The sequence below is a fragment of the Lampris incognitus genome, chromosome 20, assembly GCF_029633865.1.
Source record: "Lampris incognitus isolate fLamInc1 chromosome 20, fLamInc1.hap2, whole genome shotgun sequence".
Taxonomy (NCBI): domain Eukaryota; kingdom Metazoa; phylum Chordata; class Actinopteri; order Lampriformes; family Lampridae; genus Lampris; species Lampris incognitus.
Window position 1 is genome coordinate 16,751,071 of NC_079230.1, and position 18,693 is coordinate 16,769,763.

The 18,693-nt window shown below is 44.9% G+C and overlaps 1 protein-coding gene across 1 annotated transcript in view; it reads right to left on the bottom strand.

Annotated features, from left to right (window-relative positions):
* Positions 1-2,716: 2,716 nt before the first annotated feature.
* The window catches only part of chrnb1 (cholinergic receptor, nicotinic, beta 1 (muscle)), a 41,980-nt gene continuing 26,003 nt past the window's right edge, over positions 2,717-18,693 (bottom strand). The window contains exons 9-11 of the mRNA XM_056300697.1: positions 13,603-13,775; positions 3,213-3,360; positions 2,717-2,863 (exon numbers count right to left, since the gene is read on the bottom strand). Coding sequence (XP_056156672.1) covers positions 2,717-2,863; positions 3,213-3,360; positions 13,603-13,775 — 468 coding nt within the window. The remainder of the gene's footprint in view (positions 2,864-3,212; positions 3,361-13,602; positions 13,776-18,693) is intronic.

Sequence of the window (18,693 nt, forward strand, 5' to 3'; positions counted from 1 at the left end):
TCCTTCCTGTTTTCTCTCCATGGTTATAACTCGCCACCTCTGCTGTCTCTTATGTTGTCCTATCCTGTTAACGGCTGTTTCCATAAGCTGGTCAGCGTTGCCAGTGAGTGCAAATACAAACAAGCTGTAAATCAGACCCGGGTCTGGACTTCGAGCAGAACAACATGACCCCGACGTTACCTTCCTGCCTGCCGAGACTCCCAATATAAACACACATCTATTAGAAATGGCTCGTACATATATATGTGTGTGTGTGTGTGTGTGTGTGTGTGTGTGTGTGTGTGTGTGTGTGTGTGTTTGTGTGTGTGGACAACCTGAGTTCTCAGTATAGATTGATGGTATATGGGGTCAAAGTGCTGAACAATAAAGCTAGACAAAGCGTTGAGGATAAAACATGAAGGTAATTCAGTCGGTACTGTAACACTAATGTCACAGGGAGGTCAAACACTGAAGTTGTCAGCACTAACTGTGTTATTGTTAATTGAAAATGATTGCTGCCATTCAACCCACAAATGACTCAGTTAATGGTACTCCTACACCGTGTGTGTTAAGTGTCAGTGGATGTGTGTAGTAGGCACACACACACACACACACACACACACAGATGCACGCACGCACGCGCGCGCGCACACACACACACACACGCACGCATGCATATAAATGTCAGGGAAGCCCATACAGTAGTGTCCAGTACCCAGTGTTCAGTGCCAGATTGTATGTGTGTGTGTGTGTGTTTGTGTGTATGTGTGTGTGTGTGTGTGTGTGTGTATTATAAATAGCATGGCCGGCAGGTGACGAGGCCAAGGTTGCAATTCTCACAGCAGGAGAACAGCATTCTGACAACAAATGGAGCCTTTGATATTCCTTCTTAGATCTCTATTTAAAAAACAAAAAGAAAGCACAACAAGCTTAACAGAATGTAGTGTGTGCTCGTAATGTAGACAGGCTGAGTGTTCCTGTGTGGGTCTGTGTGTATGCATGAGGGGGAGACAGGGAGAGAGAGTGAGAGTAAGAGAGAGAACGCGAGAGCAAGAGAGAGAACGCGAGAGCAAGAGAGAGACAGATAGCAAGAGAGAGTGAGAGCAAAACAGAGAGCAAGAGAGAGCGAGAGCAAAACAGAGAGCAAGAGAGAGCGAGAGCAAGCAAGAGAGATAGCGAGAGCAAGTGAAAGAGAGCGCAAGAGAGTGAGAGCAAGAGAGCATGAGAGCACGAGAGAGAGCGAGAGCAAGTGAGAGAGAACAAGAGAGAGAGCGAGAGCAAGTGAAAGAGAGCAAGAGAGAGAGTGAGAACAAGAGAGAGAGCGAGAGCAAGTGAAAGAGAGCAAGAGAGAGAGTGAGAACAAGAGAGAGCGAGAGCAAGTGAAAGAGAGCAAGAGAGAGAGTGAGAACAAGAGAGATAGCGAGAGCAAGTGAAAGAGAGAGCAAGAGAGCATGAGAGCACGAGAGAGAGCGAGAGCAAGTGAGAGAGAGCAAGAGAGAGAGTGAGAACAAGAGAGAGCGAGAGAGAGCGAGAGTGAGAGCAAAAGAGACAGTGAGAGCAAGAGAGAGCATGAGAGAGAGAGAGAGCAAGAGAGAGGTATGGGCCTCTTTCATAATGGGAATGCCACAGGGTATTGGTGCAGCTGGTGAATCGTGATGGTGTGTGCTACACTTGAATATAAGAATAGCTTTCATATAAATACACACACACACACGCTGCCTAAAAACACAGAGGATTACCATGGTTACAGAAATATCCAAAAAGCGTGTGCAACACTCCGGTTTAATTCTGACAGTGAAATTAAAAGCTCACAACTCGCTTGTCACAGCATCTGGTTTGTCTCTGTGTTTATGTGTCCACAACACACACTGATATCCAACACTGGATACACACTTTTAAGTTTAGATTTAGAGGCCTGGCTAGAAGACTTAACAACACACAAATAGTATAAATCCACCCCTTCAGAAGCACCAACAGCCTCTAAACAACTCTTCGCAGGTATACGGCACTTTATATGCCATAATAAACGAACACACTTGATCACCTTCTTATTTTTTGCTTGGGTGGAGAATTTACCTGCAACACGACTCATGAATGCAGATAAAGCAAAACGCTGTCAGAAATATTGACAGCGTACACAGCAGTCGCCAGTATCTTGATAAGACGACTCTGATTGATTTCCTTCAATGTTAAACCCTGTAAGTGTCGTACATGGACTGTGTTGTCCTGTGTTGACTCATCCACACATGGTTATTGTACAAAACTCTTGCTCCAACACTGTCCTTCTGGTGTTTGCACCTCAACAGAAAAGCCACTACGGGACAGCGAAATGGAAACTGGTCCATTTCTGGGACATATATGTGTTTAATTTTGAGACCACAACACAACTTGTACATGATCTTCCTCAACGTGTATCTTCTATTTAGATTAACAGTGACAAAACAGTCGAATTTCTACCCACATCTGACTCGTTATTAGTTTTGTTCACTCATACACACAGATACCATCTAAAGGAGGGGTGGACGGGACCTCCCACTGATTTCTTCAAGTCCTGCTCAATTGGAAGTGTGTCCTCTGTGCTGTTATCTCTTTGGTATCTATAGGCAGAAACTTCAGCGAGTACAAAATATATTCCGGTAGAATATAGATGAGGAATTTCAACGTGGCACATTTGTTTCTATTTCATGATGGCACTGGTGGAAGTGTGAAAGGGCCAGTAGGGGCCGATTCTGCAGGATCAGGAGGACTTGAAGGGGTCGGTGGGTGTGATGTTGAAGCTGGCGTCCGCGAAGATGGCCAGGGTGCCGACGGTGGTGAAGACGATGAAGATCCAGAGGAACATGCGATCTACTACCATGGCCACGTACTGCCAGTCCTCCTTCAGCTGGATGTGGGGGACGTTGACAAATGGAGGGATTTGGGGGTGGGTGGTGCAGTCAATGAGGGAGAGGAGGGAGGAGCAATAAGAGGGGTACAGAAGGACGCATGACAGACAGAAGGGAAGTATTGGACAGAGAGAGAGAATGAATGAGCAACACAGGAAAACTGATATAGTGTATAAAAGTGACGAACACGGGAGAGAAAAGGGAAATCAGGAAACGAAAGTGAAGTACAAAAACAGGACAGGAGACAGACAGATGAGACTGAAAGCCAGACGGTGAACAAGACAGACACCAACAGGAAGACAGGGTGATAGAGAAGCGCCTATGAGAGAGAGAGAGCGAGAGACTTACAGCTTCATAATCCTTCTCAGCCTGTAAGGCCTCGGCGATATATGTGATGGCGTCGATGGCCGACTTGAGGTCCTCTGGCAGGGTCAGGTAGCTACTGGGACCATCAATATATTTTCTCAGGTCTGTAACCATACCCTCTGGCTGGAACCTGCACACACACACACACACACACACACACACACACCAATACAGTTAGAAGAGACCAAATTCAATTACTATTGGCAAATATTTGTTAAGCACAAACAAGCCTGATGTGACACACACGTACATCGCAGGATTTATATAGGAGGCATGAAGGACATTCAAAGCTCACACACACACACACACACACACACATAATTTCTGCATGCACACATGTACACAACACGCCCACACTTTAACTAACACACACAAAGGCACGTATGGGTGTGTGGAATGTAGAGACGTGTGAGCAGACATGGCTGGAGACTAATTAAAAGCTGTAAAATAGCAAAGTGTTTATGAGCCAGTCAGCACTTCTCCTTTTCCCATCCACTGTCATTCACAAAGGAATACAGAGAAGGTCACGGAGGAGCTCCCTGTGGTCTCTGAGCTGGCTTGGGACACACCGCCCTGCATCTGTCGACCGCACTGCGCTGGCTTTGTGTGTGTGTGTGTGTGTGTGTGTGTGTGTGTGTGTGTGTGTGTGTGTGTGTGTGTGTGTGTGTGTGTGTGTGTGTGTGTGTGTGTGTGTGTCTGTCTCACTGTGTACCCATACTTTTCGGGCTTCCTGTGAACTTGTTGCCCAGAATAACAAAATGTCCCCCACTGTGTGGTATTAGTAGTTAATGGGGGTGGTTGGGGATGTTGCTGGGAGATAGCTTTCTAATTCTTCCATTACTCTGACTCTGATGTTTACAAAACCAATTATGATCAAGGTTTATGTTCCAAGTCCACTCATTTTATTCAAATCATAACCAAAAAGCAGCAATATAGACTCGCCTCTCCATTAAAGAAACCTCACACCGCAAATCACCTCAATCACATGTGGTTTAGGGGTTGCTTGCAATCAATTTTATGCAAACAAATGTTTTTGAGGCTCTCTGGTGGTGGTGACCTATTAAAGACAATAGCTTCTCAACCTGTTATGATGCCCATTGATTTCTGAGCCCAAGGCCAAAAAAGTGACGTGCCCAAACTCTGTGGATATGTGTAGGCAGAACCTCAAAATGCTCATTTGGATTCTTAAAATGGCAACTGGTTATTTCTAAGGGCCTTGATATAACTCCAAAGTGCACTCTAAATGTTGCGATTTCAGATCACTTTTGTATGTTTTTCAATGTTGCTTGGATGCCCAAAGATGTAGGTGGTTTAAAATTTGTCAAAAGACACCTCATTTGTGCAGACACAGTTGATAGGTTTATCACTAGATATACTAATTCTCTTTGGTACCAATGGAAACTATCAAATGCCCTGTGGCAACCCCTGGGAAACGGGGAACAAGTCAAAAGAAGAAGACACTATTTCTCTTAGGTTTACCTGGTCACTTTCTGGTTATAATTTGCCTTCCTTGTCTTTGTGTGACACTGTGTTCAATAATTTTAACTTCAGTGACACAACAGTGACATTGCACCTATAAAAACTTAGTTTATTTTTGGTAAAACAAAAACACCTTGGAATGTGGAAAGAGTGAGGGCACTAAAAAGAACCTGCTGCAAATCTGAGCGCAAATGACATAAGACTAAATTGCAGGTTGATTATAATATCTATAAGGACCTGCTCAGTAAATATAGAAAATAAATTAAAAAACAATCTAGACAGCACTACTTTTTTTCAAATTATAACTGAAAATTTGAGTAATTCTAAGTTTCTGCTTTGTAGAATTGACAAATTGGTTAATCCTCTTAGACAAATACCTGCTGCGCTCCAACCTTCAGAGAAATGTTATGAACTCACCTCATACTTCCTCTGCTGATGGGTGTGACCTCTCTTCTTTTTCCACAGTCTTAACTTAGTGCCATATTGCCCACAATCTATCCAACTTCACTTTTATTCAACATAGTGAACTACAAGAATTGCTCTTGACCCACGTGCTCTTGACCCAATGTCTGTTAAGTTGTTCAAAAACTTTTCAACTGTTGGGTAGATGATATCCTTGAGATCGTCAATGCCTCCCTACTCTCTGGAATCTTCCCCACAGGTCACGAACATGCTATTATAACACCATTGTTGAAAGAGTAATCTTGATCCATGTGTTTTTGAGAACTACAGACCAATCTCAAACCTTCCATTCCTGGGGAAAAAATTCTTGAAAAAGTTGTATACCGACAATTACATATGAATCTGTCATATAACAATTTGTTTAAAGTTTACCAGTCTGGTTTCAGCATTAACCACAGTATAGAAACTGCCCTGGTCAGAGTTAATGATCTTAAAATTAGCCCAGACAACCATAAAGTTTCTATTCTTGTACTTCTTGACCTCAGTGCAGCCTTTGCCACAGTTGACCTTAAAATTCTTATCAGTGCCTAGAATGCTGTTTAGGCCTTAGAGGCACAGTTCCTAACTGGCTTTCTCCCTATCTTACTGGAAGATCTTTTTCTGTTTCTATTGATAACTTTGAATCAGTTGACATCAGCATTCCATATGGAGTCCCTCAAGGGTCAATTCTTGGTCCACTGCTGTTTAATTTGTACATGCTCCCACTTGGATCCATCATTCGGCAATACAATATTTCATATCACTCCTATGCTGATGACACACAGTTATACATATCTCTTTCTGCCAACAACCTTAGCCCAATTAATGACCTCATCCAATGCACTGCAGATATCAAATATCTGGTCAAAAATTTTGCTAAATGAGGACAAAACAGATATTAATTTGGTAGGTCCCAAGGCTTTGAGGCACCAGATTCATTTCTTGTTCGCTCCCCTGTTGATAAAACCTTGTGAGCATGTCAAAACTTTGGGTGTGATTTTGGATGCTGATCTTAACTTCCAGATGCACATATCTAATATCTCCAATAGTTCTTTTTTTCATCTCAGAAATATATCTAAATTTAGATGCTTCCTGTCACAGTCAAACTCTGAAAAGATGGTTCATGCATTTATTTCTAGTAGACTGTGATGCGCTTTTTGCTGGACTGACAAAGCAGGTGTTAAACTACAGTTCATTCGAAATGCTGTAGCCAGAGGATTAACTAAAACAAAAAGGTTTGAACATATCATTCCTATTTTAACTTATCTTCACTGGCTCCCAGTAAAACAATTTATTTTAGAATACCTCTAACTGTTTTTAAATGTATGAATGACTTAGCTCCTTCCTACATTGTTGACATGCTCACTGAGTACATACCGGACATATCCCTTAGATTATCAAGCTCACTATAACTAGAATAAATTCTAAATCAGACTATGGTGCCTTCAGGCATTATGGTCCTACTCTCTGGAATTCTCAACCACATGAATTAAGGTCTGCTACAACAGTGTCTTCTTTTGAAAGTAGACTAAAATAAAAAAAATTTTTTGCAAGCTTTTAGTTTGGTTTAAAGTATGTGGTTAATGGGTAAAACTTTTATTTTAGAATCATTATTGTTATTATACTTATTTCCTTAATAATAATAATAATAATGTCTGTGAATGTTCTCATTCATCCAGGTCATGGTTATCCAAAGGAATTGAATCAAGTGCAACTGGACTTGGTATATATACCAAGTCCAGTTGCACTTGATTCAATTCCTTTGGATAATAATAATAATAACAGTCCAAATCATGTAGGTCAGGTGAATCGGCCATACTAAATTGTCCCTAGGTGTGAATATGTGTGTGTGTGTGTGTGTGTGTGTGGGCCCTGTGATGGACTGGCGGCCTGTCCAGGGGGTCTCCCCACCTGCCGCCCAACATCCTGCGACCCCGATTGGGATAATCGGCTTGGATACTGGATGGTTGGATAATAATAATAATACCTTATTATCTTAGTCCCTCTTATTGTGATACCTCCTTGTATATACACTGCTCAAAAAAATAAAGGGAACACATAAGCAATGCAATGTAGCTCCAAGTCAATCACACTTTTGAGATATCAACCTGTCCAGTTAGGAAGCAACACTGATTTGTGAATCAATTTCACCTTTTGGTAAATTGTCTAATTTTCACCAGGTGGAAATTAGACAATTTGCAAGACAACCCCTATAACAGGAATGGATTTGCAGGTGGTGGCCACAGACCATTTGCCTGTCCTCATCTTTTCTGGCCGATCTTTGGTTAGTTTTTCATTTTGCTAGTGCCCGCACCACCAGAGGTGGCATGAGGCGGTATCTGCAACCTACAGAAGTTGCTCAGGTAGTGCAGCTCATCCAGGATGGCACATCAATGCGTGCTGTGGCAAGAAGATTTGATGTGTCTCCCAGCACAGTGTCCAGAGCATGGAGGAGGTACCAGGAGACAGGCCAGTACACCAGGAGACGTGGAGGGGGCCGCAGGAGGACAACAACCCCGCAGCAGGACCGCTATCTGGTCCTTTGTGCAAGGAGGAACAGGAGGAGCACTGCCGGAGCCCTACAAAACGACCTTCAACAGGCCACTAATGTGCAGGTTTCTGCTCAAACAGTGAGAAACAGAATGCATGAGGATGGTATGAGGGCCCGACGTCCACAATTGGGGCCTGTGCTCACAGCCCAACACCGTGCAGCCCGATTGACCTTTGCCAGAGAACATCTTGGTTGGCAGATTCGCCATTGGCGCCCTGTGCTCTTCACAGATGAGAGCAGGTTCACACTGAACACATGTGACAGACGTGAGAGAGTCTGGAGACGCTGTGGAGAACGTTCTGCTGCCTGCAACATCCTCCAGCATGACCGGTTTGGCGGTGGGTCAGTGATGGTCTGGGGAGGCATATCCTTGGAGGGCCGCACAGACCTCTACGTGCTAGCCAGAGGTGCCATGACTGCCATTAGGTACCGGGATGAGATCCTCGGACCCATTGTCAGACCATATGCTGGTGCAGTGGGCCCTGGGTTCCTGCTCATGCATGACAATGCTCGTCCTCATGTGGCCAGAGTGTGTCAGCAGTTCCTGTATGTCGAGGGGATTGATGCTATGGACTGGCCTGCACGTTCCCCAGACCTGAATCCAATCGAGCACCTCTGGGACATCATGTCTCGTACCATCCGCCAACGCGATGTCGCACCACAAACTGTCCAGGAGTTGACCGATGCCCTGATCCAGGTCTGGGAGGAGATCCCTCAGGAGACCATCCGTCGTCTCATCAGGAGCATGCCCAGACGTTGTAGGGAGTGCATACAGGCACGTGGAGGCCACACACACTACTGAGCCTCATTTTGAATCGTCTTGAAGAATTTCCACAGAAGTTGGATCAGCCTATGTTCTCATTTTCCACTTTGATTTTGAGTATGATTCTGAATCCAGACCTTAATGGGCTAATGATTTTGATTTCCATTGATCATTCTTAGGTTATTTTGCTCTAAACACATTCCTCTGTCTAATAAATAAAGATTTTCAGCTGAAATATTTCATTCATCGAGGTCTATATTGTGTTTTTAGGTGTTCCCTTTATTTTTTTGAGCAGTATATATATTTTTTAGCTTACCTTATATGTTTTTATATATGTTTTTACCTTCTTATCTTAAAGGTTTTTGCCATGTGTAATCTTTGCCTACTTTTTTTGGGGGGCTTTTTATCTTGAAGTACATTGAGTCTACGCCTGTCGTGTGAAATGTGCTATATAAATAAACTTGACTTGACTTTGTGCCAAATGATGTTTACGGGCCTTACAGAGTGTGCAAGACAACACACATTTGCACCTCTCATGTAAACGGCCCCATAGAGGGCTGGTGCATGTGAGAGAAAGTTAACAAATGTCCAAATGATGATTGCTCTCATACTTGCTCATGTCAACAGTTATCGTTGGGGAAGACTTGCCTGGGAAAACACATGGTGCACTGAGTTTAAGATCTTCACCATAGTGGTCAAATGCAGAAGAACAAGGCATTTTGTGGCAAGTTTAAAGAAAAGCTAAGTTATTTGTTGCTAACAAGCAGATATTACAGACCAATAGCAGCAAAGGATATTACAACATAAGTAGCTAAATCCCAGGTTCAACAATGTGTTTTTTGTTTTTTTCATTAGTGGGGAAGGTGCGACTCTGGTTCATTTCAAATTGGTCAGTGAGACCTGGAGCGGTGCAGCACCAGTGCAGATATCATTATCACCATAGGTGTCAATGAGTCAGTAAAATCAAAATACTGACCTTGTATTGTAGACACAATTTTTTAGGGCCAGCACATGCAGTATGTTACAGTGATGTCTTTCACGCAGTTTGAGACACAGTCACACCTCAGAGCCATCCATCAAGAGTCTTTTGTGTTGTTGGTGACTAAATAAATACAATGAGAAGGACATTTGAGTCAAAGACACCCGGCTCAAGGGCACCCTTTTGATATGTCTTAAAGAAGGGAAGAGCATAAGTCTTTCACCTTCACTGCCTAGATTTTCCCCTGCTTGATTCTCATGCCTAATGGTACAGTGTGTCCTTCAGCAATGACGCAGGGATTTCCATAGGCTACGTCCTGCAGGGAGAATGATCTACATCTGTGAGGCTCTAAAAAGCTGTAGGCTTGATGCACCACAGTCCTCACAGCTCGCTAGCACAGCCCACATACTTTGATGAGGGAAAACATTGTCTCTTAGATGTATAACTTAAAGGGGAGTTAAAAGCAACAGTTGGAATTGTAATTGAAATTGAAGATTAAATAGCAATTGAATTGACACAATATAGCAATGTGGACACGTTTTTTCTGAATGGTCTAATGCAGTGCATCAATAACCGTGTCCATGACCTTGCTCAATACTATGATGTCTAATACACAGAGATTATTCTCCTAACAAAACAGCTGTGCTCTCAGATTAACCATCCCAAACATCTGTTTTTTTTATGAAACACCTCAAATATTAAACACCTTTTTCCAAATTTTTGAGGATGGACAACATGCACCCACCCCATCCCAAAAAAGAAGAAGAAAGAAAGTAGAGAAAGAGGCAATGCGTTGAGTTGCAGTTCCTGCAAGTCGCCACCCGGGAGAGGTGTGGCATCACGTTTTCAGCCAAGGCTCATATAACGTGGAGTTTTTCTCTGGCAGCAGGGCTGGCTGGAAAAACTGCTTGGTATTCAATGTACTGTATGGCAGGAGGTTTAAAATCCAGTGCTGCACTGTTGCTGTGCATGTGAGTGTAGCGGATGAAGGGACTGTGACCTAACAGGGTCTCCTTCCCAGCAAGACACAGACTAAATGAATGGCATCACACGCTGAGAGAGAAAGAGAGAGAGAGAGAGAGAGAGAGAGAGAGAGAGAGAGAGAGAGAATAACGTCCCTTAACCACTCCTTCTTTTCCTTCCTCACTCAAATACTCTTGCCTTTTTTCGAAGCATCACTTCATCAGCGAGAAGTAAATGACTATTCAGGGAGACTAATTCAACTAAAACTGCCTGACACCGGTGCCAAGACACGCACTAAACCCAATTAAGAAGGTCTGCAAGTGTGTGTGTGTGTGTGTGTGTGTGAGAGAGAGAGAGTGTGTGTGCGTGCGTGCGTGCGTGTGTGCGTGCACGTTTAAGAGAGATACTGCTGCCTCATCGAATTGCTCTAATAGAGTCACCCGCCCCCCCTTTCCTCTCCCAGTCTTTCACCTAAACTCACACCATCTCACTCTAATGTGTCAGAGTCGATTGGTGCTGGTCATTATTATTTTAGCAACGATTTTCCTCTCAGCTCACCTCATTCCCTGTAGACATATTGCAGTCCCCAGCAGATACAAGACAGAGAAACAGAGAGAGAGTGAGTGCATGTGTGTGTGTGTGTGTGTGTGTGTGTGTGTGTGTGTGTGTATGTGTGTGTATATGTGTGTGCGTGTGCATGTTTGTGTGTTTGTATGTGCATGTGTGTATGTGTGTGTGTATGGGGGAGGAAGAAGAAGAAGCAAAAGAGAGATTATGGCAGAAATACGGGAGGCTTTATGTTTCATCTTTTTTAAGGTGGTGCTGGGCGATTAAGATGGCATGGAAGATAGTTCTGGATGATGCTTACTCATCAGAAGGTTTTAGTTTAACTACCACGGAGTTCCCCTGAGCAAAGACATCTAGGACAAAATAACTTGGACCGCATACCGCGATCTAATCAAAGAGCCGGTAAGTCAAAGAAGCATCTGTCTGCTTCCACAGCCTTGATTCTGAAACACCAAACCACGGGAGAGCCGGGCATCTGGGAGGACGGCTGGCGTAAGTAGTAACGATACAGACTGACCTCACAGCCGTGGACTGAGGCTTGGGACTCCTATAAACACATGGGTATATGCATATAAATGCATTGGAAACTACCATTGACTAAAAACTTCAGAGTTTCATAGACCTTCATGGAATGCATGTCAGTATACTTTCATGCAAAAAAGTCTGTCTAGTCTGTCCAGTCTGTCCTCTGCACATCCATCACTGCCTGGTTTGGATCGGCCACCAAACAGGACAGGGACAGACTACAATGGACAGTTAAGTCTGCAGAGAAAATCATTTGTGCCAACCTGCCCTCCATCCAGGATTTATACACCTCCAGACTCAGGAAAAAAGCAGGCAACATCACTGCACCCATCACACCCTGGTCACAAGCTGTTCCAACTCCTGCCTTCTGGTAGGCGCTACAGAGCACCGTACCCCAAAACATCCATCCATCCATTATCCAAACCGCTTACCCTGCTCTCAGGGTCACAGGATGCTGGAGCCTATCCCAGCAGTCATTGGGTGGCAGGCGCGGAGACACCCTGGACAGGCTGCCAGGCCATCACACACACACACACATTCACACCTAGAGACAATTTAGTATGGCCTATTCACCTGACCTACATGTCTTTGGACTGTGGGAGGAAACCGGAGCCCTCGGAGGAAACCCACACGGACACGGGGAGAACATACAAGCGCCACACAGAGGACAACCTGGGATGACCCCCAAGGTTGGACTACCCCAGGGCTCGAACCCAGGACCTTCTTGCAGTGAGACGACTGCGCTAACCACTGTGCAGCTGTGCCGCTCTACCCCAAAACAACCAGATATAAAAACAGTTTCTTTCCACGGGCTGTCATTCAAATGAATGCTCAACACTGTCAAATAAATCCAACCATTTTGTATATACTGTACTGTATATTGTACGTATACTGGTCCGCTCAGGCATGTATATGTAATAACCTGCTAACATCTCTGATATATTCTCTACATCATTGCACTTTATCACCTCTTATTTCACCTGTATAAGTCAATCCTTTTTTTTTTTTTTGGCTTTTTCCCTGCTTTTCTCCCCAACTGCACCCGGCAAATTACCCCACTCTTCTGAGCCGTCCCAGTCACTGCTCCACCCCTTCTGCCGACCCAGGGAAGACTGCAGACTACCACATGCCTCCTCCGATGCGTGTTGTCACCAGCCGCTTCTTTTCACCTGACAGTGAGGAGTTTCACCAGGGGGACGTAGCGCGTGGGAGGATCACGCTATTCCTCCCAGTCCCCCCCCCCCCGAACAGGCACCCCGACCGACCAGAGCAGGCGCTAGTGCAGCGACCAGGACACATACTCACATCCGGCTTCCCACCTGCAGACACGGCCAATTGTGTCTGTAGGGCCCCCCGACCAAGCCGGAGGTAACATGGGGATTCGAACTGGTGATCCCCGTGTTGGTAGGCAACGGAATAAACCGCCACGCTAACCGGATGCCCTAAACATGGGTATTTTAATGTGAGATAACATAAAGGGGAATGCATGCTCCAAAATGTCACGGTCCTAAAATTAAAGGCCTTAATGTAGGTTATTCTCTCAACGATTTATATACATATCTATGTATATATATATATGTATGTACGTACCTGCCTGCTCCACCAGAAGAGTATTGAGAGGAGGGGGTTGAATCATTTAGATCATTAATTAAACATCTGTGTTGCATTTCAAGTGAGCAATAACATGATAAGAGCAGATGGTTTAGTGTTTAGAACGTGGGCTATCTTGTCAACCTTCGTATGTACGCAGTGTTTATGGGGTAATGAGGCTAACAGGGTCAAGTACTGACAGAGAAATGTGTGTGTGTGAAATCGATGATTGAAACACAGCCTCAAACCAGCTTCCTTCACCATTCACTTGACTTGACCTGCGTGTCCTTGAACAGCAACTTTGGCACATCACTTCAGTTTCGAACAGTCCCGGTACCTGTCAACACACGACAACACACACACACACACACGAACATACGCACACAAGCACAAATGTGCGCTCACACACACACACACACACACACACACACACACACACACACACACACACACACACACACACAGAGGTGCACAGTCAAACGTCTCTACAAAATGGCCGTTAGCCTGTTCTCACCTGTTCGGCTTGGGGAACAGGATGGAGGTGCTGGGTTTGCGGATGAAGTACTCGTCTGAGGCTCGGCTGATTGCCACGTTCTTCTCCCGGCGGGGTGGGCTTTCCAGTGACAGAGGGGTCTCCACTTTGGGCCGCAGCATGCCCAGATAGGGAGGTAGGGTGTGGATGAAGATCTATGTGGGGGAGTGGGAGGAGGGAGGAAGGAGAGAGTGAATGTCGTTAACACAAGCAATTTTTAGGGGCTGTGTGTATGTGCGTGTGTGTGTGCGTGTGTGTGTGTGTGTGTGTGTGTGATCCCAGCACCACTTTCTGTACTTGTGATTTAAAATGGTTGCCATTTTCATCATTTCTCTCATAATTTACAGGACAGCTGTCATATTGTTTTGTCTATACTATTTTCTTTTCGGTGAAAAAATAAGTGCAGAAACTGAACTTTCATTGTCTACATATTCACAGATGGGGCAACTTTCAGAGAATATCATTGTTGAATGAGTGCAAACAGTGGATAAAGACAGGTAGTGAGGGAGAAGACGGGTGGGAAGTGGGACTGGTAAAACATGAGACGTGTGTGTGTGTGTGTGTGGAGGGGGGGTGAAGGGGGGAGGGGGACCAGTGGATGCAAGGATGTGGGGGTGAGGTGAGAAGAAAGGGTCATAGGAAAGAAAGGGGAGATGGGGTAAAGGGGGAAGGTGGTAGAAGGGGAAAGGGAAATAATATATTGGGCCAGTACAAAGAGACACATGCACAAGACATGGAGAAGAAGGAGAGTGGAAAAAAAGAGGGACAGAGAGCGCGCATGACGGGATGAAAAAGAGGCTAGGCATGCTGGTCACTCAACAACACCTATGGCTTGGCGAAGAACTGAGGACAGGAAGAGAGAACTGAGCTCTGTCTCTTTAGTTTATGATGCGGATATAATCACACAGGATCAGACTCTTATATCGGTTATCCAGCCACCCACTATGTAAGATGATGATGTTAGTGACAATAATGGACAACCTTCCAACCCGGAAGGATGCAAATGGACATTCATGTGTGCTTTTGAATGCATATTCATATTATATACAAATAATTATTCTCATTACTGAGATTTCTTGTCTTATAGTTCCAGTAACCCATACAAAGATGGCACAGTGGCCTTTTTCCTCCAGTGAGTCCATCCATCATCCAAGCTGCTTATTCAACTTAGGGTCATGGGATGCTAGAGCCTATCCCAGCAGGCCTGGACAGGACAGGCCCTGGACAGGCCCTGGACAGGCTGCCAGTCCATCACAGGGCTGACACATTCACACTTAGGGACAATTTAGTACAGCTGATTCACCTGACCTACATGTCTTTGGACTGTGGGGGGAAACCAGCACACCCGGAGGAAACCCACGCAGACACGGGGAGAACATGCAAAGTCCACACAGAGGATGACCCGGGATGACGCCCAAGGTTGGACTACCCCGGAGCTCGAACCCAGGATCTTCTTGCTGTAAGGCGACTGCGCTAACCACTGCGCCGCTGTGCCGCCCTGTTACAGCGAGTATGTGTTCGAATGGGAACGCTGCCCTGTCTAGGATATCTTATCAATGCCTGCCGGCTCCAGATGGCCTCCGCCCCCACCCACACACCAAATTATATCAGGCAGGTATAGAAAATGAAAGAATGAATCACTTTTATAAGCTTATTTCCCCGTTAGGAGAGACTTGATAGCTGAGATAGCCATGCCTTTGCTGGGAAGCATGCAAATGCCTTACATCTACTGCAGATTTACAGTAGGTAATATTGCATGGGTATTTAATCATTTATACAGGGGTATCTGTCATCAGAATATGAATTGAGGTGCATACAAAAAAAAGAATGCAGGCAAACGCCTAAATTTGACCTTCACCAGGTCTGAGCTGGGTGTTTGGAATAGGCGGTGCACAAAATAACAGTCCAGGTTGCCTGCAAACACTTTAGGGTCACAACATTAATCAGACACAAAGCCCAGACTCTGGCATATGAACATTTCCCCCCCGCCCCCCTTTTTCTCCCCAATTGTATCCGGCATTTAAACCCACTCTTCTGAGCCGCCCCGGTCGTTGCTCCACCCCCTCTGCCGATCCGGGGAGGGCTACAGACGACCACATGCTTCCTCCGTTACATGTGGAGTCACCAGCCGCTTCTTTTCACCTGATGGTGAGGCGTTTTGCCAGGGGGACGTAGCACATGGGAGGATCACTCTATTCCCCCCTGTTCTCCCTCCCCCAAACAGGTGCCCTGACTGACCCGAGGAGGTGCTAGTGCAGCGACCACGACACATACCCACATCCAGCTTCCCACCTGCAGACACGCCCAATTGTGTCTGTAGGTACGCCCAACCAAGCCGGTGGTAACACGGGGATTTGAACCGGTGATCCCTGTGTTGGTAGGTAATGGAATAGACCACCATGCCACCCAGACGCCCCCGGGCATATGAACATTAAGCAAAGGCCATTTACCTGCAGGTTTGAACTAAAAGTAGGGAAATCTGATAATTCATCCGCAAACTAAAAACAAAAAACAAAAAAACTGAGGAACGATATGGAAAATGGTCAAGCATAATTTCAACAATACTAGATTTGTAGTAAATGGGCTAAAACATGCAAAAACAGCAGAACGGCCCTTTAATGTTTAGCCAAACTGTGTTTCCTCACAATATATTCTTGGTGGTGTTGCAATCCTTCACTCGTGACACTTGTCAGCTTTCAAGTGTAGTCCAATTCAGAAATACCCTTAGAAATGCCATATTATGTTTGTTTTTTGTTTTTTTTTGGGGGGGGGGGGTTTCTTCCAAAATTAATGTTTTATTGTTAGTAACTAGACGGATACCAGTAGGGTGGTGCAGGGCTACGACTTATTGTTCAGGATCAACGACAGCTGGACACCCTGTTCTGAGAAACTCAGATTTTGTAGCGCCATGTCTGACAAAAACAGCCTCTGGTCCCATTTACCCAACACCTGTTGGATTCCCCGTGGACTGAATACCAGTAATCAGTGAATATAGATAAGGTTTCACAGAGGTCCACTCCACTTACTAAGGCCTTATCTGACAATGAGCGCCGTGGTAGCTCAGCTGGTGCTTTTTCTGTCTTAGACCTCAGCGGATCAGGGAATGGCACAAAATGACAAGATCACGGCTGCAGTGAGCAGAAACAGTGACGTCTGGGCTGAGCTGAAGGAAATGAGAGACATGGTGGCAGAGCAGATGGTGGAGTTGAGAGCCGTCAAGGCTGAACTTCATCACCGGGAAACCGCAGTGGTGTACCTGAGGGGAGAGAAGTCAGCCCTGCAAGCTGCACAGCGTGCATCTATCATATGAATTGAACTTCTGCAGAGCGAAAATGAGACCTTTAAGAGCAGATCCATAACCAGCATGACAGAAAATGGAGAATAAGCAGCCGTAGGGACGTCCGCAGATGTCAGACTGACTTCAAATAAGATTTGGGTGTAGGCCGGAGAGAAACAGAAAGTTACTAGTCCTACAGTGGCCTTCGCTGTTGCTTTAGACTGCTATGCCGGAGGCACATATGAACCATTTGACATACTTTGGAAGGAAATCTTCACCAAAGTCTTCACCAACACTGGTAATTCCTACAGCCAAGTCACTGGTGCACTCACTGCACCGGTCCAAGGAGTCTATTTCTTTAGATTATGTGGCACTGGTGATCACTCTCGGTACAAGGGTGTGTTTTTATGTAAAAATAATGATGTACTCAACATGTAAAATACAAAAAGCTTCATAATGGGTAGGGCCATCTGAATTTGTCTTTTACAATGATGGCTGGACAAGGGAGAAGTAATCAATGCTAGGATCTTTCCTGAGACCAGGTTTACCTCAATGGCAGCTAATGATAACTTTTCTGGCTTCCTACTCTGTCCTCTCTAACAGCACTGATGTAAAACACTAAAATTAAATGTAAGAGACTCCGGTCATGTAATGGATTTCACGTTAATAAAGTAGGTATAGTGCCTGGTGTTTTTCAGTACAAATCAGTAAAGAAGTGCCTACTGACATCTCTGCTTGGATAAGGGAATGGCACCTCCAGCTCAAGTCATCCAAAACAGAGCTACTAGTTATTCCTGCTAACGCCACTTTCCCAAGGGACATATCGGTCAGTCTCGGTACGTCAACAATCAAGTCCTCTGGTTTCGCAAGGAACCGTAGTGTGACAACTGAGAGCACACAGTAGGGCTGTCTCCCATTCTAGTCAATTCGCTTTGCAAAATTAGACTGCACCTGTCACAACATGCTGCCCGGCTCATGGTCCATGCTCTAGTTCCCTCATGGCTAAACTACTGCAATGCACTTCTGGTTGGCCTTCCTGTCTGTGCAATCCCACCACTCCAAAGAATTCAGAATGATGCTGCACGCTTGGTCTTCAGCCTCCCATGATGTGCACGTCACCCCTCTCTTTGTATCCTTACACTGGCTTCCTGTTGCTAATCGCATAAAGTTCAAAACCTTGTTGTTTGCATTCCGGGTAGTTCATATAACTGCTCCTAGTTACCTGCAATCCTGTATCAGCCTGTAACCTCCTCCTCCATCTCATCGCTCTGCCTCTAGTAGGCTACCATCTGTCCCTTCTAGTAAAATGTCAAGCTCTAGATCCAGACTTTTCTCTCACCTAGACCCAGAACGGTGAAATTACCTCTCTGTCTCCATGAGAACAACTGACTCACTTCCTTCCTTCAAGAAGGGCCTAAAAACTTGCTTCTTGAAAACCTACCTTTAACCTATGATGATCTCTGGTGGCAGGTATATTTACCTGTGCCCTGATGCTGGCTGCTACTGTTGTTCCATATTATATTATACACACTTTTCTTGTGTCTACTCTAAAGCCCTTCTCTACCTGCACTTGCTTGCCTCATGATTTTATTTGTATTTGCACTTTATTTTTCATTTCGTGCTACAGCCTCCAAGTCTACAGTTCACCGTCTCAATTTTGTACGCACTCTTGGCTACAATACAATTACTGAGTATCACTCTATTACGCCAGTTACCTACTACACTCATGTCCTTCTGCTAATTACTGACTCCTTTTTAAGTTGCTTTGGATAAAAGCATCTGCCAAATGACTAAAT